This window comes from Mustela lutreola, chromosome 5 (assembly GCF_030435805.1).
Source record: "Mustela lutreola isolate mMusLut2 chromosome 5, mMusLut2.pri, whole genome shotgun sequence".
Lineage (NCBI taxonomy): Eukaryota > Metazoa > Chordata > Mammalia > Carnivora > Mustelidae > Mustela > Mustela lutreola.
In genome coordinates this window covers 79,413,766-79,440,454 of record NC_081294.1, presented here as the reverse complement: position 1 = coordinate 79,440,454, position 26,689 = coordinate 79,413,766, and the positions used below count along the sequence as shown (strand labels likewise).

The 26,689-nt window shown below is 56.1% G+C and overlaps 1 protein-coding gene across 4 annotated transcripts; it reads left to right on the top strand.

Moving 5' to 3' along the window:
* PCDH1 (protocadherin 1) lies at positions 1–26,258 on the top strand. 4 transcript variants are annotated; one of them, XM_059174888.1, is made up of 6 exons: positions 1–210; positions 8,606–9,468; positions 12,559–14,754; positions 19,810–20,029; positions 20,979–21,017; positions 22,205–22,342. In XM_059174888.1, exons 1-5 carry the CDS (start codon positions 171–173, stop codon positions 21,002–21,004), a joined length of 3,345 nt encoding a protein of 1,114 aa, XP_059030871.1. In that variant the 5' UTR covers positions 1–170; the 3' UTR covers positions 21,005–21,017; positions 22,205–22,342. The 4 variants fall into 4 exon arrangements, with proteins under 4 accessions (XP_059030871.1, XP_059030868.1, XP_059030869.1 ...); XM_059174885.1 differs by lacking the exon at positions 20,979–21,017 and having other exon boundaries at positions 22,205–26,258; XM_059174886.1 differs by lacking the exons at positions 1–210; positions 20,979–21,017 and adding an exon at positions 2,285–2,482 and having other exon boundaries at positions 22,205–26,258.
* The last annotated feature ends 431 nt before the right edge of the window (positions 26,259–26,689 follow it).

Below are 26,689 nucleotides of genomic sequence, written 5' to 3'. Positions count from 1 at the left end.
CGCCGCCGCCGCCGCCGCCGCCGCCTCACACACTCGGGGAGCGGGAGCGCGGCGCGGACGCGAAGCCGCCGGGGCTGCTGTGCCCCGAGCCAGCCGGAGCCGGAGCCTGAACCGCAGCGCCAGCCCGAGCCGTGCCGAGCCGCAGCCCGGGCCGGGGCCGGTGGCGGCTCATGGTCAGCAGGGCCGGCGGCCGGCGCTGCCCCGAGGCGGGTAAGGATCCGGTGGCTGTGGAGGCAGCGGCGGCGGCTCCCGCTCGGGAGCGGCCATAGCCGGCGGGAGCTGAGGGAGGGGCGCTCAGCGGAGCGAGGCCACGAGGGCCCGGGCGGTGCTCAGCGCGCTGGGCTGAGGTGGGGGTGGCTGGGAGCTCGGACCGGCGGTGGAGGTCGGGGCACCCTGGCCTCCAAAGTCCGCGGCGAGAAACCGAGCGAGGAGAGGGGGTGCTGAACCGGACCTCTGCCGTGGCGTCCCGCACCCCTGCGCGTTGGAAGCCACGGGGAATAAGGGGACTCTAGGAGCGCGCCGAATGGAGGTGGTTGGGGGAAAAGCTCGCAACCCCCAGTTTGAGGAGGGGACGAAGCCGGCAAGGACCCTCGTACACAACGCACACACACACTTGTTGGGCGACCAGATCGGATCACTCAGGCGCTTCCAGCTCCCCGCGGGCACCCAGAGGGCCAGACCACGGACATACGTACACGCATACATACATCCGTACATATGTGCATACAGACATACCTCCCGCACACCAGCGCCCACTGGGGCACCGTCACTAGCTCAGAATCCGCTTCAGCGTCTGCACACTCAGCAGCATGGACACACAACCCGTGGCCCTAACAGAGCAACAGAACACAACCGAGTGTGACATTTGGCGACAAAGACACACAAACACAATTCCGTGCCCTCATGTATGAGAGTCGCGGCCACAGTTCGCAAATGAACACTCAAAACCTAACCTCGCACGTACATATTCCTTTAAGGAACACACCCTAACATGAATTATGTTACCCACTCCTTGGCCAGAACACAGATGCACAACACAGGTCTCACTTGCCCCCTCCCCCCCCCACTGCACCCACATAAACACAACCCCAGTGTCTCAGCACACGCCTTGACAGCACACACCCTAACACAGAAAGTAGAACCTACAGCGGCGCCTCACGGGCGAGAACACAGAATCCACTGCTTCACACATCTTAACACTGGGTGTCACACACCTTACACCAACAGTGTCACATTACACCTTGCAGCCTGTACACACAAACACACACGCTTGCTCTCTCTCCCTCGGAGGCCAGATTGCGTTCAGGGAAGATGAGGGGCGGTCGGGCGAGCCCCTAGCGTCCCTTCATCTTAATCACGACACTGTTATTGTGACTATCAGCGCCGCGGGAACCCTGGGGGCCGGCCGGACCGGCTTCCCAGCCTGCGTCTCCCCCACCCCCACTCCGGGGCCGGGCCGGCCGGGTATTCCCGGAACTGGCTGGACTGGCAGGCCGCGCCATCCCGGCTCCGCTGGGCTTCAAGGCCGTGGGTCCCTTTGCAGGGAGTGGAGCCTGAGGCGGTGTTTGCGACCCTCTTCGGGCCATTTAGCTGCGTTCTGCGAGCCACCTGGGGCCCCAGCACACCTGGGTCCCGCACACCTGTATCCCTCACACACCTGGACGCCCCTTCCGCCGGGTGCAGGCTGTAGGCCAGAGTCGCGTGCACTGGCAAAGCCCTAGGGCCCGAAGGAAGATCTCGGCTCGCGCTGGAGCAGAATTGGCAGGCTAGGTGGACTCAGCTACCCTTGGGAGCCCAGACTTCTGGCCTCAGTTTACCCAGCAGTGATTGGCGACTGTTTCTTCTAGCCGGAAATACTCGGTGTAGCGTTGAGGTCTTTGAGGATTGAGTGCGGGGCAAAGACCCCTTTCCGCTAGCCGTGAGAGGGTCCGTTTCTTGAGAATGTCCCCACCCGGCCTGGCTCGCCACGCTTTGTGATTCCGGTGCCGGCTCCCTCCCCGCCCCCTCCGGGCGCCCGCCGCTTGGCTCCCGCCGATGCTCGCTTGCTGGGGACCCTAGGCAGTAGGCGGAGATGGGGTGGAGGAGGGATTCCCCGTGGCGGCCCTTGGGGGCCGGAGGCGCAGGGGGCCTACTGGCCGAGGCTCGTTTCTCACCGCTCCCCTACCTCGCCTTGAGCTCTGGGAGGCCTGTGTCGCTGGAGTGGGGGTGGGGGTGGGGCCGCCTGAGTCCGAGGATGGTGGAGGAACAGTGCCCCCCCCACACACACACTACTGCGTCCTCTGGGAGGAGACGCCCACGCTCTGGGTGTGTGCGGGGAGCACCCGCTGATCACAGCGGTGTAGACAGGGGCCTGCCCCAGCGACCACGGAGTCCAGGACACCGTGCTGAAAGACAGAGGGAGCCTACCATTACCTGCTCTGAGCCAACCTTCCTTAGCTGCCAGAAAAGAGAGTGCCCAGAAGATGCTTGTGACAGCCTAGAGGTAGGGGTTATTTTCTTGATGTGGAGGTCTAGGAGGGTTGAAATCTGTAATTACAACTAGACCAGGGCATGGAATGGAATCAGCGAGGAAGGGTGAGAAGGGCCTCTGAAGATAGGCAGGGGTAGTGCAGTAGGGGAGCTGATCAGATCTGGTTTCAGTTCTGGCAGCCTTTAGTTTCCCCTCTCCCCCAAGCTGATTCCCAGAGGGACTTCAGCTGGAAGAGAGTGTCTTGCTGGCCTGGCCTCTTCCTGGCAGAGGGACTGCTAGTGTGGCTACTTGGTCAGGGGATCTGGGCTAGAGAGAGACGGTGAGCTAACTGCTGGGAGAAGTGGGCTGGAAGCACCAGGAGAGGGCCTGGTGGTGAGGGTAGGACATGGGGGAGGCCCTTGTGAGATGGTATGGCTCCCCCTACCCTGAGCAAGGATGGCTGGTGCTGCCGGGTGAGATTCTTTCAACAATGTCTTGAGCACCTGCTGGTTCTATCTGCCAGGATACATAGTTGGGGGTGAGGATGCCGCACAGTGGTAAGACACACACCACCCTTGTCTTCCAAGGTCTTCCCAACTAGCAGGGGATGGGTTCATTTACTTACTGAACCAGCGAACACCTACTGTGTGCCTGGTGCTGGGAATAAAATCCCCTGTTCATGGGGTGCCTGGGTGGCTCAGTGGGTTAAAGCTTCTGCCTTCAGCTTGGGTCATGATCCCGGGGTCCTGGGATCGAGCCAGACATCAAGCTCTTTGCTTGGCAGGGAGTCTGCTTCCCCCTCTCTCTCTGCCTGCCTCTGTGCCTACTTGTGATCTCTGCCTGTCAAATAAATAAATTAAATCTTTTTTAAAAAAATTTTAAAAATATTTATAAAGAAAAAGCCCTGTTCAGTTATTTTATATATGTACTGGTCCTTTACAATATAATAGATCTGAATGCCACGGATCTCATCTCCCAAATAACTAACAAGAGGCAGAATTGATTATTTCCATTTCACGATCTGGAAGCAGATTCAGAAAGGTGAAGCCACCTGGCCAAGGTCACATGGCTAGGAAGTGGTGGAGCAAGGGTTTGAACCCCAGCATTCTGACTTGAGCATGCAGGTGCCTAGAAGCCCTGCAGATGCTAATAGAGGGCTGTGCAAGAGCAGGGAGAGGAGCTGAGGGCCATGTACATGTTCACTGTGGGAAGCCTCTGAACAGCTCCACTCCGCACAGCCCCACTCTGCACAGCCCCACTAAGGCTTACCCTACTCTCCCAGAGGTTGGCTTTGTCCTTTGGTTTTTGTGGCCACGGTGGCAGTGGCTGTTGTGTAACAGTGCGGGGCGCAGGGGTAGGGGTGGGGGGGGTCACAGCTGACTTGGTCACTGGGATGCGGATGGCTGCCTCTGGGTATTTTAGCATTCAGCAGAAAGTGGACCCTAGTCCCTGAGGTGGGCTGGAAAAGAAGGTTCCGGGTGAACACTCACTGCTATCCTCTCCCCGTCTCCAACATGTTGACACAGATGGCGGTTTCCTTGGCCCTCCCTGGACTCTGTCCCCTCACACCTCACTGCTCTCCTCAGGCCTGAGAAGAATGAGTCACTGTGCGAGCTGCAGCTCTGCTTCTCAGGGCCCTGGGTGCCTATGTCACTGGGCAGAGGTGGGGACACACTTGTCAGGAAGGCAGCCAGGGCCTGGGCAAGGGCAGATAAAGCTAATGGCTTCAGAATGTGCCTGAAGACTAATGACTCTCCATAAGCAACCATCACTGGGCAAAGTTCAGGGATGGTGGGGGCAGGGGTAAGGGAGGGCTGCCTCACTGCTGCTCCTGGCTCCTCTGACTGTGTCCCTTCATCCCCACGGCCTCTGGGTGGGGGAGGGGACAGCTTCAGGCTGGGGTTGTACAGCCCTTGAACCCTAAGCCCTCTCTCTTTCCTTGCCAGGCAAGTTTGGCAGCCCAGGGATGGGGTGGGGGGGCTACTCAGCCAACATATTCTAGCCTTTGAGAATTCTGTGGATTTTCTTTCCCCCCATCCAGACTTTCCCCCAGACTCTGGATGAGAAGAGGCATTCTTATTCCTCAAATCTTGACTCTGCTTACTCCTTCTGTGACCTGAGACAGTTCGTGTTTCTTTCTGAGCCTCAATTTTATCATCTGTACAATGGAGAGCAGTGTAATAATAATAAAGTACCCACTTTGGAGGGTGGGGAGGATTAGAAAGGATAGTGTATATAAATGGAGTAAAATCTCAGGGAGTGTTAGCTGGGATGATGATGACAATGGTGACGGTGATGATGATGGCAAAGGTGACAGTAGAATTTGCACTTCTTTCTCAACTCCAGGGACATAGCACATCTCAGAGTTATTAGTCTTTTCCTGATAGTGTGTCCTGTTGCCTCCACTCTACTGCCTGGGGGTTTCTCCAGGTCCCTCCCCCAGAATCAGAATTGGTGGGGGCAGATAATGCTCATTTTAAAGGAACGTTCTAGGTGCTTCATGGGCCTTAAACCTTCTTCAACTCTTGCCCTCACTCTGGGCAGCCACCCCTCCAAACCCATGTTCCCCCATATTCCTACCTTCTGGAAACACCCTCTTCCCCATACATTCCTGGCCTTGGATATTTCTCTGTGGTCCTCTTTCTGACTCCAAGTTGTACACCATAATCCTTTCCTGATTCCTCTGCTGGCTGGAGGTAAGGGATGTCCTGAGGGTGACAGGGTGAATGAGTGAGACAGGAAAAGAGTGTGTATGGGGTGGGGAGGCTTCTAGTGTGTGTGCTGCCTGGGAGGCCTGGGGGGTTGGAGCCCTGGGTTGTGACCCTGAGAGGTGGAAGAATGGGCTTAATCTGTAGCTCTTGGAGCTGCTACAAATCAGTCACCCTGACTCTGTCAGACCAAGACCTCTGAATTTACAGCCAAAATTTGTGAGCATTCATTTTTCTTGGAAAAATCTGCCCCATCGTTTCATAAAATTCATAAAGGGGGCTTGATCTAAAAGGATTAAGAATCTGGATTCTGGAGAGTGAGAGAGGCAAGCAGTCACTGCCTTATTTCTCCTCTGTGTCAGGTTTAGGGTAATTCCCATAGAGCCCCCACCCTGCCAAGACTTAGGTGTGGAATTGGTGTGTGGAGTGATGAACTCTGTGTCTGCCACGGAGGGAAGGCAGACTAAGGTGCCCAGAAGGGAATCAGGTTCCCTGGAGACCCTTTTCCCAGGGTGTGTTTAGGTTGGAGCTTTAGAAGTAAGAGGAGCCTTGTGCTAGATCTGTGCGGGTAGATGATGGATAGTGGCTGGAGGGTGGATCCACTTGGAGCATTCGATAAATTCTTCCTTCCTTTAAAGAGATTAAGATTGCAACTAGGAACAAGCACAACACTAATCTGATAACAGCCTCTTCTGCGTAGGGCACTTTACTGGCAAGGAGAGACCAGGGAGGAGGTGTGATTTGGGAGTGCTATGTGAAGAAGTGAAGTGTTCGACTTTGTAAGGAATCTGCATTCACTGAGCATTTGCTGAGAGTCAACTATGGTCCTAAAGAGAGAAGGATGAAATTTGACGCCAGTAGGTTCTTGATGGAATAAGGGAATTGGGCAAGGAAATAAGCAGTGACCACCCAGAAAGTGCCAGGATAGGCTAAACCTGAGAGCTACCGTGGTCTTTTAGGAACTTTTACTGAGTGCTTACTGTATGCCACGTCCAGAGCAGGGTCCTGAGGCTGTAGGAACAAAGCAGAGGTTCTCATCTCTGCCCAATCTTGTAGGAGAGACAACTGACAAATTATTTCCCATCTAGGGGCACCTGGGTGGCTCAGTGGGTTAAAGCCTCTGCCTTCGGCTCAGGTCATGATCCCAGGGTCCTGGGATGGAGCCCCGCATAGGGCTTTCTGCTCCGCAGGGAGCCTGCGTCCCCCTCTCTCTCTGCCTGCCTCTCTGCCTACTTGTGATCTCTGTCAAATAAATAAATAAAATCTTTAAAAAAAAAAAGTAAAAAAAAAAAAAACAGTAGAAATTATTTCCCATCTAACAGCTACATAACTTCAATTATAAGTGCTGTGAGGGAGCATCTGTTGAGTACTTAGAGTATGCGCTAGGCGTTTTTAGCCCACGTGATCTCAAACTCCCTAGGAAATAGGTGGTGTTGTTCCCATTTTACAGATAACGAAACTGGCCCTAAATCATTGTTCTCCTGCTCAGCATCCAGGAAATGGATAGTCTGATGTCTTCTCCACCCTGATTCCTTCCATGTGCCAAATGATTACAACCAAACAAAAATGACAAATAGTCATTGAATTCAAACGGTTGTGAGGTCCATGATAGCAGATTGAGTCTATCTTGTATGCTGCTGTGTCCCAGTGCCCAGGAGATTGCCTCACACATTGTAAGTGCACAGTAAACATTTGTTGAATGCATGGTGCCCAGCTCTGTGAACGTGCGTGGGTTGGGGCAGGGGAATGAGTAGAGAATCTGGCCCTACCTTCAGGAAGTCTGGCATTTGTCTGGAGAGCCAGAGAACACAGGAATAGGTGCACAGTACTGGGGTTGAACAACACTGGCAGGTGGGCGGGGTCCAGGCAGCTCAGTGATTCATTGCCTTAGGACTGGGGCAGACAATAGTGGCTGTGAGTTGGAGAAAGGAGAGGTCACCGCAGGCTGGAGAGGCCTGGGAAGGCTTCCTGGGGGATTAGGGGCTGCCTTCAGTGGGGTAGGTGTGGTCTCTGACAAGGATAGGTAGGATTTCCTGGTGGGAGGGGGCGTGTCAGGTATTTCAGGTGCAAGTGGGGAGGTGGGGAAAGGAGAGTGAGCCTGAGCCCTCTGCTGAAAAAGCAGGGCCTGACTTTGGATTTAAATAGAGGGGCTGGCCATGGTTTTGTTGGAGAGAAGGAAGGGATCAAGACTGGGACAGCAGCAGGGCTGGTTGGGGTCTGCAGGTGCATTGCCTCAAAGCTGGGGTGGGGGAGATGAAGGGGAAGTGGGTTATTGGGGTGATGAGGGCACAGCTTGTGGCTGGCTATGGCATAGAGGGCTCCAGTTGGAAGGATGTGGGGGTGGGCACAGAGAAGCCGGTCAGAGATGGGACTGGACACGTCAAAGGGGGAGGGGCAAGGTATGAGACAGGGGCCAGATGTTTACTGAGAGCCTGGGAGCCTGCTTGGAGGGGAGTGGTCAGGAACAGGCTGGTGGTGGCATTGGCAGCACCATCCCAGTTAGACCTGCTGGGCTCACAGTTGCTAAGGACAGGCTAGGGCAGCTCCCAATGCCAATTCCAGGGCGAGTCAGCCCTGACCACAGTCCTGACCCCAATCTTGACCTCTACACTCTTCTTCCACACACCCGTCAGTGTCTCCCTCCCCCTACTCCCCCCCCACCACCACTGGTGGAAAGAGGGCAGGAAGGGAGGAGGAGGAGCCCTGGGAACCCAGCTGGGGGTAGAGCTGGGGGCAGTGTGCCTGGGGGGGGGGGCGGGGAGGTGGGTGGCTGACTCCTACACTTCAGCTCTGTTTCCAAGCCTTGATGGGTGCCTAGTTTAAGCTGACCCTTCATGGGGGTGGGGGCATTGGGAAATCTGGTGATTACTTTCAGAAAAGAAGGATTTGACGTGTCATATCTCATACACATATACTGACCAGCATCTCAGAAGGAAAAGAAATGAGACGCCTTCCCACTCCCTCCAGCCATCCTGAGTGGCCCTCAGCGTGGGGTCCAGAGAACATAAAGAGTGCCTGTATGTCTTTCCTGTCATGTATGTGGGGGTGCTTAAGGGCTTACCCTTCCACTTGCTGTCTCTCCGTATCTCAGTATCAGGGTAATTACCATGGGTGACTAAGGCAGGATGCTGGTGAGAAGGAGGTGTTGGGCAAAGCACAGGATAGAGAGCAGGGAGGAGGGAGTGTCAGCAGGGTCAGGGCGTTCCATGGGCGGGAGCTCCTCTAGACCTGTTTTGGGCCCTTACCGGCTCCTCCAGCTGGGGCAGACGCTACTGCTACACCCAGCTGTGAGTGAAACTCAGGGTTCTGGGTTCTGGAATTGGGGCTGAGCTCTCTTCGTAGGATAGTGTATAGATGGCAGAAGGGGAATCAGGGCCTGGCTTGGGCAACCCTCAGGGCCAGCTTCCTCTTCCCAGCTGACCTCCTATTTTGCCTCTTCTCCTTGCAGCCCTCCTGATTCTAGATCCTGCCAGGATGGGGCCCCCGAGGCCCAACCCAGGTCCCGGGGGGCAACGGTTGCTGCTGCCCCCCTTGCCACTGGCACTGCTGCTTCTGCTGGCGGCATCCCCAGGCCATGCCACTCGGGTGGTGTACAAGGTGCCGGAGGAACAGCCACCCAACACCCTTATTGGGAGCCTTGCTGCGGACTATGGTTTTCCAGACGTGGGCCACCTGTACAAACTAGAGGTAGGCGCCCCATACCTGAGAGTGGACGGCAAGACGGGAGACATCTTCACCACGGAGACGTCTATTGACCGTGAGGGGCTCCGTGAATGCCAGAACCAGCTTCCTGGTGAGCCTTGCATCCTGGAGTTTGAGGTGTCTATTACAGACCTCGTGCAGAACGGCAGTCCCCGGCTGTTAGAGGGCCAGATAGAGGTACAGGACATCAATGACAACACACCCAACTTCGCCTCGCCAGTCATCACGCTCCCCATCCCTGAGAACACCAACATTGGCTCACTCTTCCCCATCCCAGTGGCTTCTGACCGCGACGCCGGCCCCAACGGTGTGGCATCTTATGAACTGCAGGCCGGGCCTGAGGCCCAGGAGCTGTTTGGGCTTCAGGTGGCAGAGGACCAGGAGGGGAAGCAGCCACAGCTCATCGTGATGGGCAACCTAGACCGGGAGCGCTGGGATTCTTATGACCTCACCATCAAGGTGCAGGATGGCGGCAGCCCCCCACGCGCCAGCAGTGCCCTGCTGCGCGTCACTGTGCTTGATACCAACGACAACGCCCCCAAGTTCGAGCGGCCCTCCTACGAGGCTGAACTGTCCGAGAACAGCCCCATAGGCCACTCAGTCATCCAGGTGAGAGGTCCCTCCATCTAACTGTCAAGATTCCCACCTCAGGAAATGGGAGCCTGGCCACGGCTGGTGAGAGTTCCCTTCACTCGGGGGTAAACTGAGAGGGTACTGTGATCTGGTGAGACCTTCCTATGCCAGCAGATGATACTATTTCCCTCTATCAAGCTACTTAGTGAGGGACGCCTGGGTGGCTCAGTTGGTTAAGTAGCTGCTTTGGGCTCAAGTCATGATCCCAGGGTCCTGGGATCGAGCCCCCTGTTGGGCTCCTTGCTCAGTGTGGAATCTGCTTCTCCCTCTCCCTCTGCCCACAATCCCCACTCAGATTCATGCTCTCTTGCTCTCTCTCCAATAAATAAATAAAATCTTTAAAAAAAAAAAAAAAGGCTACTTAGTGAGAGTGACAGTGTAGGAATAGTAGTCCCCTCATCCCCAAATCAGACTCAAACTGGAGAAACTTCAGAGAAGGGAAACCCCCTCTCAAGTCAAATGATATCCTCCTCTCCAGCCAGGCCAGCCAGGTTAGAACAAGAACACTCTCTCCAGAGATGAGAATATCTTCCCCACCAGCAGCCCCTAAGCCAGACCAGACTTTTCCTGAAGCTAGAGAACAGAGCCTTTCTTTGCTTCTCCCTGACAGTCAGATGAGATTATTTGAGCCAAGTGAGTCCTCAGAGTTCTAGAAAACTGCATTCAGATGCCTCTCTGTACACCAGCTTCCTTCCCTAGACAAGGGTGCTCATGAGTATGGGGTGCTTGGCACAGTGGGGGGTCCGTTGCCTCTGCTGAAGTTCTCAGCACCCCTCTCCATGGGAACTGCCCCAGGGGCTGGGCAGCTTGGTGGGGCCAGGGCCTGGGAGGGAGCAAAGAAAGCGTCCCTGCAGACAGGTGGGCGTATCTCCCGCTGTCATCTCAACCCTGGCCTCCTGCCAGCCCCAGCTCCTTTCTCCTTCCCCCTGGGCTGAAGCTGTCTGTCTTTGAAGTGAGGGAGCTGAGGAGGGCTCAGCCTGTCCTGTACACCGTTATGGTCCTGGGAAACCCTTCATTTTGTGTCCTCAAACTGAAGTGGGGCGTGGGGAGGAGTTTTAGGCTTTTTTTTAGAGGCTGGTGGACTTGAACATGTAGAAGAGAGTCTGAGGAAGAAAAGGGAGACAGACAGTCGGAGATGGTGAATAATAACAGCCTGGGTGCCAGGCACTGTTCAGAACACATTATGTATATTATGTCATGGAATCCTCACAGTACAAGGTAAGCATTATCCCCATTTCACCGATGGGAAACTGAGCCCACAGAGATTTGGAAATTTGATGCCTGGTCTCCCAGCTGTTGTGTTCACATCCCCCTCTGGCTATGTCCAACAGCCCGGCTTCAAACTCTGAATCCTATGCGTGTAACAGCTACACCCCCTTCCAGTGGGCCGAAGCAGAAGAGTGGGCAGAGATGGGGTTTGAGAAGGGGCAGAAAAGAGAGGATGGGAGAGAGGCAGAAAGAGCTGAGCAAGGCTGGGAGGGAAACAGGGACAGAAGTGAAGAGTCACAGAGACAAAGGGAGGTAAGAGGGTAAGAGAGGTGTGTAAGAAGTGTGTAAGTGTGTAAGAAGCCAGGTGAGCAGTCTAGAGACAGGGAGAAGTGGGAATCCCAAGGGAAAGGTAGGTGACAGAGAGGTGGACTGGGGACGGGGGGGTAAGAAGAAGAAACAGTTTGGCTCTCACAGAGGTGAAAAAGGCCCAGAATAGCTAGGATGCCCTGCCCAGATGTCTCCACTGTTGAACAAGTTCTGGTTCCCAACAGGAAGGAGAGGAGACTAGCAGTGGTATGAGGCCCCACTAGAAACGGTACCTAGCACTGTGTTAGCACTGATTTTCAGAGATGGACAGGTGGATGGGTGGATGAAAGGAGGGATAAATGCTATTTAGGGAGCACTTGCCACATACCAGGCAGTGTTAGGCATTTTTACAAGTATTATTTAATTCTCTCCACAGCCCTATGAAATAGGTTCTATTATTAATCCATTTTATACATTTATAGACTGAGGCTTGGGGTGATGGAGTAATTGGCCCAAGCTTACGTAGTTAGGAAGTGGTAGAGCTGGGATTTGAACCCAGAACTCTTCTGCTGTGTTTCTCAAAGATTCTGCCAGGTTATACCTGTCCTGTCCTCCCTATTTCCCCCCCACACACCCACTTCTCCCTTACCAGTGGTACCTCATGGCCATTCCCACCAGGTTCCCGCTGCCCTATCACCACCCATGTTTGTATAGACTTGGGCCGAGTGTGCGTCGGCATTGGCGTGGGAGGGCGTGCCCACTGCAAAGGGACAGACAGTTCATTGTTTGATGCTGGGAGCCCAGCCCGCTGCCAGCAGGCTCTGTAGCCCGCACCAGCCCCTCCCTCCCGGCCGCAGGCTCAGCCACCCAGATTCCTCAAGTTGGTGCCTAGCCAGCACCAGCCAGGGGAGAAGATGCTGAAACCGGTTTCCCTGGTTTGAGGGAGCCATGGCCTTGCCAGCTCCTTCTGACCCATATCCCTATGTGACTGCTTTCGAACGAAGCCCCCTCCCCTAGGGCTTCCAGCTGGGCATGTGGGTCTCCACTTGTGTGCAAACACACACATGCACAAACACATACTTTCTCACACATTCATACATACCCCCCGTCTCAGAATACATGTACGCGCACACGTGGGTACTGTGCTCACGTCAGGCAGACGTTCCACACCTTTCCAGCTCTTGGGAAAGGTTGAAGGCCCGTTTAATTGGGTGGAAGGGCTACCCCAGTTGCTAGCTGGCTTCGCATCCCCAGATTGGGGCACACCAGTACAGGAACAGTAAGCAGAGCTGTCCCATCTCTGCTAGTTCTTGTAACACAGCAGATTTGCAGGCTACATCTGTGCTTCTTAGGGAATGAGATCAGTACTGTCTGCCCTGTGTCGGGGTTGGGAAAAGGGCAGTTGGTCTATGTGTTGCTTTTGGAAAGGGTGCCGCATTAGACGAATCGTATCTGCCATGCTCACTGCAAAGGCAGCACACATGTCCCTTAGTGTGCTATCCCAAGACTAACCCATCCCGGCTTCCCTTGTTTTACTCTGCTGCCCTGTAGGTGAAGGCCAATGACTCGGACCAAGGCGCCAACGCAGAGATCGACTATACATTCCACCAGGCACCTGAGGTGGTGAGGCGTCTTCTGCGACTGGACAGGAACACTGGACTTATCACTGTGCAGGGCCCCGTGGATCGCGAGGACCTGAGTACCCTGCGCTTCTCTGTGCTCGCCAAGGACCGAGGCACCAACCCCAAGAGTGCCCGTGCCCAAGTGGTGGTGACTGTGAAGGACATGAACGACAACGCCCCCACCATTGAGATCCGGGGCATAGGGTTGGTGACCCATCAAGATGGGATGGCTAATATCTCGGAGGATGTGGCAGAGGAGACAGCTGTGGCCCTGGTGCAGGTATCTGACCGAGATGAGGGAGAGAACGCAGCTGTCACCTGTGTGGTGGCAAATGACGTGCCCTTCCAGCTGCGCCAGGCCAGTGAGACGGGAAGTGACAGCAAAAAGAAGTACTTCTTACAGACCACCACTCCACTCGATTACGAGAAGGTCAAAGACTACACCATAGAGATTGTGGCCGTGGACTCTGGCAACCCCCCGCTCTCTAGCACCAACTCCCTCAAGGTGCAGGTGGTAGACGTCAATGACAATGCCCCTGTGTTCACCCAGAGTGTCACTGAGGTTGCCTTCCCAGAAAACAACAAGCCGGGTGAAGTGGTCGCTGAAGTCACTGCCAGTGATGCCGACTCAGGCTCTAACGCGGAGCTGGTTTACTCTCTGGAGCCAGAGCCAGCTGCCAAGGGCCTCTTCACTATCTCTCCTGACACTGGAGAGATCCGGGTGAAGACATCCCTTGATCGGGAACAGCGGGATAGTTATGAGTTAAAGGTGGTGGCCGCTGACCGGGGCAGTCCCAGCCTGCAGGGCACAGCCACCGTCCTTGTCAATGTGCTGGACTGCAATGACAATGACCCCAAGTTTATGCTGAGTGGCTACAACTTCTCAGTGATGGAGAACATGCCGGCACTGAGTCCAGTGGGCATGGTGACCGTCATTGATGGGGACAAAGGGGAGAACGCCCGGGTACAGCTCACGGTGGAGCAGGACAATGGTGATTTCGTTATCCAAAATGGCACAGGCACCATCCTCTCCAGCCTGAGCTTTGATCGGGAGCATCAGAGCACCTATACCTTCCAGCTGAAGGCAGTGGACGGGGGTGTCCCACCTCGCTCAGCGTATGTGGGTGTCACCATCAACGTGCTGGATGAAAATGACAACGCACCCTTCATCACCGCCCCTTCCAACACCTCCCACCAGCTGTTGACCCCACAGACACGTCTTGGTGAGACGGTCAGCCAGGTTACAGCTGAGGACATTGACTCCGGGGTCAATGCGGAGTTGACCTACAGCATCGCTGGTGGCAATCCTTACGGACTCTTCCAGATTGGATCCCATTCAGGGGCCATCACCCTTGAGAAGGAGATTGAGCGGCGCCATCATGGGCTCCACCGCCTGGTGGTGAAAGTCAGTGACCGAGGCAAGCCCCCACGCTATGGCACGGCCTTGGTCCACCTTTACGTCAATGAGACCCTGGCCAACCGCACCCTTCTGGAGACCCTGCTGGGCCACAGCCTGGACACGCCACTGGACATCGATATTGCTGGGGATCCAGAATATGAGCGCTCCAAGCAACGTGGCAACATCCTCTTTGGAGTGGTGGCCGGTGTGGTGGCCGTGGCCTTGCTCATTGCCCTGGCAGTGCTTGTGCGCTATTGCCGGCAGCGGGAGGCCAAGAGTGGCTACCAGGCTGGCAAGAAGGAAACCAAGGATCTGTATGCCCCCAAGCCCAGCAGCAAAGCCTCCAAGGGAAACAAAGGCAAGGGCAAGAAGAGCAAGTCCCCAAAGCCTGTGAAGCCAGTGGAGGACGAGGATGAGGCTGGGCTGCAGAAATCCCTCAAGTTCAACCTGATGAGTGATGCCCCTGGAGACAGCCCCCGCATCCACCTGCCCCTCAACTACCCGCCGGGCAGCCCTGACCTGGGCCGCCACTACCGCTCGAACTCCCCACTGCCTTCCATCCAGCTGCAGCCCCAGTCACCCTCAGCCTCGAAGAAGCACCAAGTGGTGCAGGACCTGCCACCTGCAAACACATTTGTGGGCACTGGTGACACCACATCCACGGGCTCAGAGCAGTACTCCGACTACAGCTACCGCACCAACCCCCCCAAATACCCCAGCAAGCAGGTAGGCCAGCCCTTGCGGCTCAGCACACCCCGGCCCCTACCCCACCCCTACCACGGGGCCATCTGGACCGAGGTATGGGAGTGATGGGGCAGGTGGATCAGACCTGTGTGCTCCTCAGCCCATTGGGGCCAACGCAAGCCAGTGGTGGGAGGTGGGACCAAAGATCTGGGGATGCCGGGGCCTTGGTGATGACCCTGCTGCCTTGCCCAGGCAGAGGGATAGACTGAGCGAAAATTGAGGGAGGGTGTGTGCTCTGTGGCATTCTCCTCCTTGCCCCCTCCCCACTGGGAGAGGCCTGTGACTGTCAATTCCCAAGACACTGGATGCAGCTGCTGGGTCTTGCCAGTGGGGGCTGATGGGCAGATGAGCAGAAGGGGTGGAGGCAGAAGGGGGAAGGGAAGGGAAGATGAAGTCTACTCCAAAGCTGGGTCTCTAGCTGAGACCACCTATTGGTGCTTCTCTAGAAGGGAAACAGGGAAACCTGGGGTCCTATTGGGTAACTGGGTAGGGACTCTGTCAGGGAGGGGTGTCCTCCCTATTTGTGCCTTCTGTGTGTGCTGTGTTAGCCTCTTCCCCACCCCAAGCTCCTGGGACTGGGCCCTGGCTCCCCTTCCCCAGTCCCAAACACTTATCCCTGACAATAAAGTTCTCTATTTTTGGAGTTTTGGTTTCTTATTTTCCTGGAACTGAGAGAAGGAGTGAGAGAGACTGGAAATGGCCCTTTGTCCAACCCAATTTCCCTATCCCTTCTCTTTGCCCCTTCCTGCTTCCCAGACTTGCCCTCTACCCCAGCCCTATCTTCATTTACCATCATCCCATCTGACAACATGTCCTTTTATTCTGTGTTTGGGAGGCCATCTTCCTAGGAACAACATCCTTCCCCAAGAAAGGGCAGGTACACTCAAGTGAGAGGCACCCAGGTCCCGCTTTTTGTCCACTGGCTGGGATTTCACCCTTCCAATCTGTTCACATTGAGGAGCCCCTGATGGAGCTTGGGCCAGAACACCTGGTAAGGGTGAATCGCAGCCGCCCACCTCAGGTGAAGACAGAGAAGCCCTTGATTACACCAGCCACCTTCCCTCGGGGCAAGATCTTTCCAAGTCCCTTTCCCAGCTTTTTCATCCCAGCATCGCTCAATGCCCAGCAATTACTGGGTCCTGCCCTGCATGTCCCCGCTATGATCACTAGCCTGGGTTACTGGGATGGAGGATGAGCGGGGGGAATCCTCAAGTTCTTTGGATTGGCCTGCTCTGGATCCCGACTCATAGGGTGCTCCCTTCTGACTTTAAGCTGAGGGACCCTAGTCCTGCCCATCCTCCCTTCCCTTCCTTCAGCTCCTTGTTCTAGCTACCCTGGGCTGCTGGCTCTCACTCTCTCTCTCTCCGTCTCTCACTTCTTGCTCTCCTAGATCTGCCTTGTCTCTGGCTGTGCCTGCAGGGCACTGGGGCTAAAGCCTGGGTGAGAGGCCTCAGGTCCTGGGGGAGTCTCTGAGGCCAGAGGCAACATGTCTCCATGGCGACTGAAGAGGCTTGAGACACTCCCAGGAGGTCCAAGGCGCCAGCTCTCGGATTCCATCCACAAACTCCCCAATGCCCTGGGGGTACCCCCAAAGTAAACAGTCCTGGGGGCTTTGGAGGAGTGGGGCAGGGGCAAGTGAAAACTAGTTGCATCCCATTTCTCCTGGACAAATAAGCATCTCTAGGGGGACCGCCAGCAGCTCCTGACCAATGATTCTTTTCTGTTCCCATCCTTGCTGCCACCAGGTTGCTCTTCTATTCCTTTAGCCTCTTCATTGCTTTGTCTTTCCCAGGGATTATCCCTTACTCAGCTGCAACCCAACACATCCACCGAGCCACAATGAACACCTCCCTTGGACATTAAGACACAACCAAACCACAACACCATTGTCATCATCAGAACTCCCACTGTGTGATCAGCATGGTACTAGACCCTGAGGGGACATGGTCATATTCAGAGAGATAACACACTTGAAAAGATGAGGCAATTGAGCCTCTTAAACATGGAGTGGGAAATGTCTTAGTGAAGTTTCCCAGCTTGTTCCACTGTTCCTTCTGCTACTAGCTGCTACTATTTTTTCGTCCTTACACAAGGTGCAGTGTACCATACTCAGCACTTTTTGTGAATTAGCTCATTCAAAGCTCATAACTCTTGGTGACATAAGTCATTACAATGCTCATTTTCCAGGAGGGAAAACTGGTTAGTGCTGGACTCAGAATTCAAACACAAAGCGTCAGGAAATCTGATTTCCAGAGTCTGCTGTTACCCATAATGCTTTACCAGAGGAGTCCCCTAATTAAGTCCGTTTGGGGAGTAAGAGATGTGCTATCACATTAGCCTATTAAAGGCTCTGCAACGCCTGCAACAAAGATGGGGGACCCGTTAAACTTTGTGTAACTCGGGGTTTTCCAAATTTATTTGACGGTGGTGCCCCTCCCTTTGAGGAACACAGTGTGGGAAAACCCACACAGGACATGGGAGTGGGTTCCTGGAAGGAAAATGTCAGACTTGAGCCAGCTCTTCAGTGACAAGCAGGAGCTGGGCAGGAGATTCAGCCGAGTGAGCCGGCTCCTGAGGCAGGAGTGAGCATGGCCAAGTTGGGGACAGGGAGAGGGCAGAAAGGGGAGGGTCAGGGCGGGAGTGGAGGGTATAGGAGAGAGCTGAGAGATGAGATGGGAAGAACTGGAGGTTATAGAGTGCACAGATGCCTGGCCAAAAGTTCCTTAACAGGAAACAGGAGCCCCTGAAAGCTCACGAGTTTTGGGTGAACTGAGTTTTAGAAAGTTCACCAGAGCATGTAGTGGCTATAAATGGGGTAGAGGTGAATGTATAGAATTGAAACTCCAAGGTCCAGACAAGGACGGTGGCCGTGGGGACAATGGATGATGGGTGGAATTGGCTAAACTTGGGGAGAAACGACCTCTAGGACTCAAAGGATGATTGGATATTGGGGAAATGGGTATGACAGCTCCCAGGATTCCCAGGTGTACATCATTCTTCTGTGTCTGGGTGATGGCATAGTGACGAAATTGTTGCCCATGCACAAGGTGATTGAAGATAAAGAAGAATTGAGTTTCAGACTTGTTGAATCTGAAGGGTCAGTAGAGACAGCCAATAGGAAATATACCCAGCAAATGTCTAGAACTTCAGGACCAGCATCAGAGAGATTTTGGATCTAGGCTTTTTAAGATATGATAGTGATAGAATTATAGGGAATGTTTAGAGTTGAGGATGCCCAACCTTCCGTTTTACAGAAAAAAAAAAAATCATAGGAAAAAAGGCCCAAGTGACAAGTTTTGGATGACCAGGTGTAAGTTTTGGGGGAACAGAAGGCCGCTGGCTACCATCTTGGGGAAAACTGGGAAGAGAAGCACTGGACGACCAGTCTGCCCGCAGACCCCTCCTGGAGACTCCTTTACCACATCCCAGCCCCAGGTCAATTGTGGGGACCTCATCTGTCATCACCCTGACTCCTTGGTGTTTTGGATCACAACATGGATCCCGAGAAGGGTTGTCTATTCCTGAAGATGAGGTGGGAGCCAAGTTAGGAAGGCAGTTCTGAGCCGCCTTCCCAGCAGCTTACCTCAGATGCCTTGAATGGAATGAAGATTGTGATGGATCAGGAGGTACCGGGAGAATGGGTCTGCAAACCCGGGGTCCCCTTTTCCGGCCTTCTTGATAAGCTCCTACTGAGGGTTTTAGAGTAAAGACAAAGCACCAGTGAAGTCCTAGAGAATTAGAGGGAGACTGGAGACTTAGCAGCAGCAGGGCCTGGGCCTGAGCTGCTCCCATCCCCCGGCTTCTGTGGGCCCTGGGTTTCCGCCCTCCACAACTCCTCATGTCTGGATGGCAGCAAAATCAGTGGCAGTCCCAGGTGGGTGTTTCCATGGCTGGTTGGTTGTACCAAGTGCCAAGCTGAGGCTGCCAGGTTCTTGGGAGAATCCTTAACCCGAGGCAGGCACCCAGGGCTGCTGGCTAGGAGCAGCCTGTCCCAGTTCCACTACCCCCACCCCAATCCCCCATACAAGCTTCTAAGTCCTGGTTCCACTGAGCCACGGCCCCTCCCAGAAGCTCCTTCCAATTTCCTAGAAGGAGTCTCTCTTTGAGGCCAGCCTTCCTAATTGCTGATGGATGCCAGCCCCTCCCCCTATGCCCAGGTCCTCCTGGGCCCTGCCCTCTACAGTTAATACTCTGTTTCCTGATCTGGAGGATAGGGGAGTTTCCATTGTTCTGCTTCCCCACCCCCAAGGGGCCCCGGTTTGTTATCTAGCTCCCTTTCCTTCTTCCCCTCCCACCTTTTCTACTCCCAGGCCTCTCAAGAGGGGAATAAAGTGGGGACAAAGGGGCTCAAGTGGGAGGGGACGCAGCAGGGAGTCCTGAGGCTGCTTACAGCATCTCGAAGCAGGGGTGGGAACCAAGGATCAGAAAGACACTGGGATCTCTTTTGGATGGAGGCAATGGAAAGTTAAAGAGCAATGAGACAGGTGAGGAGCTAAAGTTCAGGGGTGCTGTTTGGAAATTAGGGAACTGCACTGGTATTGGTGAGCTCTTTCGGAATGAGGACTCCATACTGCTTTAAGGAAGCTGTTCTGGAAATCCGGAAGCTTGCTCCTGATTGAGGCTATGCTGGAATTAGGGGAGTTGGCTGGTATTGTGCTCTTCTGGCGTGGGCTGTTCTGGAATTAAAGGCTGTGCCGATACTGGGAAGCTGTGCTGTGACGAGTGGTTGTACTGGATTAGGCTTATTGTGGTGGCCTGGGGGCTACAATAACACTGGGGCCTGTGCTGTGGTGGGACTTGCAGTGTGTGGACTTGGCTCTCCTGGGAACTGCCCCAGAATTAAGGGGCTCCTCCATTGCGGTCTGCGCTTTCTTGGGGGCTCTGCTGTGCTGGGGGGCTGGGCCTCTTCTGGATTGCTGCTGAGGCCTGGGGGGCCGGGAGCTCTGGGGAGGGCCTGGCTGGGGCTGGGGGTCGCTCTGGTGGTGGGCCCCCCAGGGCCAGCTGGCCTGCCAGCAGTGACCCTCCTTCTCCCCACAGTTACCTCACCGACGCGTCACCTTCTCCGCCACCAGTCAGGCCCAAGAACTGCAGGACCCGTCCCAGCACAGTTACTATGACAGTGGCCTGGAGGAATCTGAGACGCCATCCAGCAAGTCATCCTCGGGACCCCGACTCGGTCCCCTGGCTCTGCCCGAGGACCACTATGAGCGCACCACCCCCGATGGCAGCATAGGAGAGATGGAGCACCCCGAGAATGGTGAGGAGCTTCAGCATGGACAGGGCACCCCGGGAATGGGTGGGTAGGAGTGGAGAACAGGGATGAGACTTGGACAATAGCCTCCATTTATTGAGCTCTTGTGTGTTTAGCGGCACTCACTGAGCCGAGTGCTTTCAGCTATATATTCATTTAATCCTCACAACTGCTCTCTGATCTGAGAACTAGACTGTTCTCTTCACAAGTGCAGGGAACGTGAGGCTCGGAGAGGTTGAGTCACTTACCCAAAGTAAGACAGAGGAAGTAACAGAGCCGGCAGGGATGCAAAGGCTACTCCGATTCCGAAGATCTTGCCCTGGGCACCGCAGTATGCGGCCTTCCTGAGAACAGGGATTCAGATAGCACTGAGGGAAACTGGAGGGAACCTTGAGGTCATGACAGTCCCTTAATGGGGTCAGACGGCCTTGAGAAAAGGAAGGGGCCCTTGGATGCTCCTTGGAGCTCAGAAGAGGGTATGATGATCCCCTGAGGGGAGGAACCAGAGAGGATCTGGCTGAGGGAAGGAAGTGGGGAAGGCTGGGGAGGGGAGAGGCCTGCCTGGGAGGGGTTTGAAGGGTGGTGGCAGAAGGAAGGTCTGGGCCAGAGCAGAGGTCAGTGTGGGAATGGATAGTGGGTACACTTTCAAAATGTGTGTGTGTGATGCATATGCGTGTGTGTGTGTGTGAAGGGATCCATGGTAGCCTCTGGAGGGGGAGAACAAAGAAGCTTCCCCTTGGGACTGAAAGACTCTCCAGCTTGGAGCTGTCATTGGGTCTTGCCCTCTCCCTCAGTCCAAACTTCCCCCCAAAAGATGAAAAGTTCTACTCCCCACCCCTCAGGCACAGGGCCCTTGTCTAACATTCCAGGCCCTAGGTCTCAGAGTGCCCTCCACCCCACCCTGCCCCTCCATGCTCTATCTCATGCCCGTCTCGTCCTTTTTGTGCCCGCGCAGAGCCGGCTGGCCGGAGCAGGCCCTGAGGCAGAGTGCCAGGTATGTGGGAGCTGCTCTGGGGTCTGGGGTCTGTGGGACTTGGCCCAGCACCCAACCCCGTCTGCCCAGTGACCTTGTTCTGCTCTATGCCATGTTGGGTCCCCCAACCATGAGCTGAAGAGCCTTGGTGCTTTGAGGGTTAATGACAGAGCTGTCCCCTCCTCACCTTGCACTGGCAGGAGGCCAAGCCAGGGTGGGTGATACCAGGGGAGCCCCGGCCCCAGGCAATTCTGCTCAGTCATGTCCCTGAGGGAGGGTCACCGCCTGGTACTGTCCCTGAGCAAGGGCGGGACAGGGACAACTATGACAGGAAGTGCTCCTGGCCCAGCCGTTCCCATGGAGACCCCTGCTGCCCAGCAACCACACTGGCTACTGATGTCAGGCGGCCAACTCCTGTTCCCGTGGGTGTTCTGGGCAGGGAGCCGGGGCTAGGCCAGGGGCGGTGGTTGGCATAGGGGGCTGGAGTGCGGTGGGGAGGGGTTGCATGAGTGTGCTTGTAAGGATGCGAGTGTGTGCTTCTATGTGAACTCCCCACTATCTTCTCCCTGGCTTTAAAGGAGGGCCTCACTGTGCTGGGGTAGGGTGGGGTTCTAGGATAGATGGGAGCACGGTGAGGCTTGGGAGGGGTTCAGAAGGAAGGTATTTGCCCACCTTCATCTGAGGCTGGAGAAGCCCAGTATAGATTTGTGTGTCGTGTCTATTGAGGTTAGGCGTGTGTGTGTGTGTGTGTGTGTGTGTGTGTGTGAGAGAGAGAGACAGACAGACAGACAGACAGACTGACAGAGATATTGGACCCTTAAATGAGGATGGGGGTTTCCTCACCCCTAAAGATAGATTTGTTTCTTTAAGCCTGTCTGGAGATAGATGAGGGAGGGTGTAGATGGGTTGTGTGTTTGTGCACCTGTCGGAGGGCAGATTTGGTGGGTGTGTTGATAGGAGAGCTGGAGGGTGGCTGAGGATGGAAGAACGCATCTATTTCAGGGTAGACTGTATGAGAGAGAAGAGCCTGCGGTGGGCGGCAGGAGGCTGTGTGTCTATTTGCGGGTGTGTACGCTTGCCAACTCAGTGGGCAAAAGGGGCGTGCACCCCTGTCCCGAGGCAGGGCGGAGGTGCCCATGGGAAGCCCTGGAAGGGAGCTCTGCAATGTTACTCTGCCTGAAGACTGTCCTCCCCTTTCTCTTGCACAGACCTGCGCCCTTTGCCTGATGTTGCCATGACGGGCACATGTACCCAGGAGTGCAGCGAGTTTGGCCACTCTGACACGTGCTGGATGCCGGGCCAGTCATCTCCCAGCCGCCGGACCAAGAGCAGCGCCCTCAAACTCTCCACCTTCGTGCCTTACCAGGACCGAGGAGGGCAGGAGCCTGTGGGTGCCGGCAGCCCCAGCCCCCCGGAAGACCGGAACACCAAAACGGCCCCCGTGCGCCTCCTGCCCTCCTACAGTGCCTTCTCCCACAGTAGCCATGATTCCTGCAAGGACTCGGCCACCTTGGAGGAAATTCCCCTGACCCAGACCTCGGACTTCCCACCTGCAGCCACACCGGCATCTGCCCAGACAGCCAAGCGTGAGATCTACCTGTGAGCCCCCTTCTGGCCGGTGGCCATACCCCATCCCAGCCACCGGCCAGGCCCCAGTTGGGCCCATTCCAGGGTCCTGCTCCTGACCCCCTTCAGCGTGGACTTCCCAGCCAGGACCCCAGGTGGGGTGAGTACTGGCCTCATGACCACGCAGGCCCTTCCCCCAAGCAGGGTCCAGGTCCTCTCTCCTCACTTCATCCCCCAGCCCCTGGGAGCCCTTCTTCCCCTTTATGGGGCTCCCCCCAGCTGGTGCCCAAGAGGGCTCCTCTATAATGACTAGGCTCCCTTCCCTCGACTTCCAGGGAGCACCCCCTTACTTTGGGCAGATGGTGGAGTCAAGGGTGGGCAACACACTTTTAACTCATTGTTTCCCACATGGCCGACCAGGGTGGAGACAGGATGTCCCCATTACAGCCCTGCTGCAGGGCTGAACTGGGGAGCCCCTCTCCTTGGGAACTCCCAGAGGAAACTCAACCGCCAGGGGCTCCCTGAAGGGCTTTTGTTACCAAAGGTGGGGTGGGGATGGGGTGGGAGTGGGCCGGAGGCCTTGTCTTCCTATACTGCTCCTGGGCTCGCCCACCTGCCTGCCACGTGCCCCTGCCTGATCCCATCTGGGCACCCCCCTTCCCTGCTGGTCATGCAGTGTCTGTATATAAGGACCTTGGAATGATGTCCCCATTTCTGCCTGATTTGCAACTTTTCTTGTTGATGTTGTGTTGTCTTGGGGGACCCCTCTTGGTGGGGGGAGGCTGCCCTGTGCCCCCTCCTCCCTGCCGCAGTGCCCCCCACCCCAGGCCTCTACTGTTCCATGTTGTAAATACCCCTGGGGCCGTAGTGGGATGGGGGTGCAGGCCAGGGAAACAGTGGGTGGGTGGGGGTGGGGATGGGGGTAACATTCGCCTATCAGCAGAGCTGGGCTTTTATTTAATTTTTTTTAAAAATACAAATCTCTATTTTTTTGGAACTGTTGCGCTGTGCCCTGGGGGGGGGGGATCCCCGCTCAGGCTGGCCCCCCCACATCCAGATGAGCATCACAGAGGGGCCCTGAGGCTGTGGGGGGCAGCTGGACAGGGGTGGGATGACTGTGCCTCTGGCCTGGTTGGGTGAGTTGGGAGCAGGAAGGTTTGCTCAAGGGGTGGCTGGTTGCTGCCTCTAATAGGGGGAACCTGCACCCTGCCCCCTCCCTGCCCCCCAACCCCCAGCCCCTGCCATGACTGACCCGTCAGCCTGTAAAACCACCATTGCCTTGATCTCAGGGGGTGGGAAGGGCTGCCTCAGGGCACCCTGGACTCCAGGCCCCCTTCTTCCAGTTGGGCTTCCCTTTGCCAGGGTCAGGGGTCCCCTGGGGGAGGGGGTGGGGAGATTGGGGGGCAGAGAAGCCCAGTCAGCCATGATGAGGTGGGATTCCTTCCTGCACCTCAGGGGGCCAGGGTGTGATGGGCATCCTATAGAGCCCTCATCTCCCACTGTGGCCATCTCAAAGCCTCAGTCCCTCTTCCTTTCAGAAACCCCCCACTGCCTTGGCCCATACCTCTCCAGCTCCCCAGGGGCCCAGGCTGGGAGGCTGGAGACTCAGGGTATGGCCCTTGCTTGACTTAGTCTAAGCTTGGGGGGGTGGCCCAAGGGTGGGAGGGTTGGGTACAGGCTGCTGGGTTGTCTGGTGCCTTTGGGAGCTGTGCTGCTGGGGTCTTGACTCCTGTAACTCCAGACACCCTACTCCACCTCGGGAAAGCCAGGGGCCTGAAGAATCACCCTATTCTCTGCTCCTTGCCCCTAACTTGGCCTGGGGTAACAGTGCTGGGAAGGAGAGCATTGTTAGGCTGGTAGCCTCAGCATACACAGCCCTTCTATTGAGGGCAGAGGGTAGAGTGGGCTGGGGTGGCAGCAACCAGGTCTGGGGGATGGCCAAAGGCTCCTTTCCCTGGGGGAAGCCCAGAAGTGGGCTGCGGGCTTGATAAAGAGCCTCCTTCCCCCTGCACAAACAGGGCAGGTGCAATAGCGGTAGAGTTGGTAACATGGTGTGCCCAGCTGGTGGGGCAGTGGCCTCAAGGGCTGTCCTGTGTCCTGGAGGTCAGGGTTCTGGCAAGAAGATTGTATGAGACCCATTTGCTTGGTGGAGTGGGCAGTTCAGACAGGAAGCATTCCTGGAGTCAGTGGACTCCCCTGGAAGCCCCTGGTGGCCTGGGCACCCTGCCCTGGTCTTGGGGACCCCTGAGCACCGAGTGGAAGGGTGGAGGAGCATTTTGCACAATGGAGAAGCCAGAAGGAAGGGGGTAGCCCAGGTGGCTGGGAGGGCTGAGAAGCACAGAGGAGGAGCCCTTCCTACAGGCAAAGGCAGAGTTCCAGCCCCCTGGTTGGGGTCAGGGCGCTGAGTCTGTCACCCCCTGGGTACTCGAGAGGTGAAACCAAAGGTGGGCAGGGGATGGGTGAAAGCACCAGGGACCACTCCTATTGGTCCTAGGTCTGTGAAGCCCTTCCCCAATGCCTTGTGTCGCGTACAGTTTTATGTACAAACAGGCGACATTTGGCCAGAGGAGACCCCCCTCAAACCCAGCCTGACCCAGTCAGTGTCTTCCTAGAGGGGACCTAATTGGTCCCCAACCCCCTACTTCAGAGCATGTCTCTTGGTAGGGAGAGGGTATATGGGGACATATTTCTCTCCTGGGGTCCCTGAAGCCTGTCTCACATCCCTGGGGGAGGGTCTCTGGGGCATCTCTCACCTCCGGGGGCTCCCTCGGCCCTATCTCTCCCTTTGGGAGTCTCTGGAGGGACTTGTATTCCCTCTGGGGACCATGGGAGCATGTCTCCCCCTACTCAGGCTCTCTGGGGAGCCTGTTTTCCTCCCAGGGTTCCTGGGAGTACTTAAGGCATGTCAGTCTTGGGCCATCTCTCTTCCCAGGGAAGGGGGCTATCTCTGAAGCATGTCTGGGAAGGGATGTTTCTGGCCCTCCCTGCATCTCTCCTCTAGGGACGTCTCTGACCTGCAGCACTTTTGGGATGAGACGGGACAGCTCTGAGTTGTCTTTTCTCCTGGAGGCTCTGGGATACCTCTCTCCCGAGGATCCGGCCGCTGGAGCCATTTCCTCCCTGGATGTGGGCTATCTCCTGGTGTTGGGAAGGCTTATGTTGGCCAAGAGAAAGTCTCTTAGGGGGCGTCTCCACGCGGGACTTCTCTGGGAGGGGGGGACTGTGTCTCGCCCATGGGGTTCCCGGGCGGGGGTGTCTGCCCTTGGGGAGAGGGAGACTGTGTCTCCTCGGGTTATCTGAGTGGGGAGGGGGGCCGTGTCTCTCTCGTGTATTGGGGGGTGGGGTTCGGGGAGGGGGGTTTTGGGCTGTCGGGTGCCCACACTGGGGTCGTGTTTCTCTTGGTTCGTGCCACTTCCCACCGCCTCGCTCCTCCCGGGAAGGGCCCCCGCCCCGCCCCCCACTCCCCCCACCCCGCCCCATCCCTGGCGCTGCGAGCACAATCCCGTTGATTTGTAATGATTTCTGTCTCTTTCTGTCTTTCTCTTTCTCTGACCTCCCCCCTCCCCCGCCGCGAGCATGCGCAGGCACCGCCCCTACCCCCTCCGGTTCGGTTCGTTTCCGGTTTGTTTGCTGAGCTGTCAATGGAAGACCCGTGTAATTATTCCCGAGCTTTACAATAAAAGTGTGAAAACCGGACCCCACCTCACTTCTTCCGGGCCCTCAGGCCTGCGTCCCGGGGAGCTGGGGACTCATTCTGGGATAGAGGCCTTGGAGGGAGCCAGGGGACGCAGCCGAAGAAGAGGGACGGAGACCCATTGGGATTAATCGGTGCCACTCTGGAATGGGAAGCAAAAGGAAGCTGACCGAGGACAGATATCTACTCCATGCCTGTCAAAGTGCCTCCCTCCCCCAACCTATGCGCTGTGCGGGACCGGCAGGGCCCCACCCTGAGCAGAGATGCGGGCTAGGGAGGGGGTGGGGTAGGGGCGCGATGAGGAGCGCTGGGGAAGGGTACGCTGTGCTGCTTTCTTTTTCCAAGGGGCTGGTATCCTTTCCTATTCCCCCTTCATTTGGCAACAAGTATGGACTGCGGAACTCAAAAGAGAACGGCGGGAGACAGCTGTTGG

Excerpts from the sequence above, each read along its gene's own strand:
- PCDH1 (XM_059174885.1), top strand. The coding sequence starts at position 171 with ATGGTCAGCAGGGCCGGCGGCCGGCGCTGCCCCGAGGCGG. Across the intron at positions 211-8,605 it reads CCGGCGCTGCCCCGAGGCGG|CCCTCCTGATTCTAGATCCT; the intron begins GTAAGGATCCGG and ends TTCTCCTTGCAG. Across the intron at positions 9,469-12,558 it reads TAGGCCACTCAGTCATCCAG|GTGAAGGCCAATGACTCGGA; the intron begins GTGAGAGGTCCC and ends GCTGCCCTGTAG.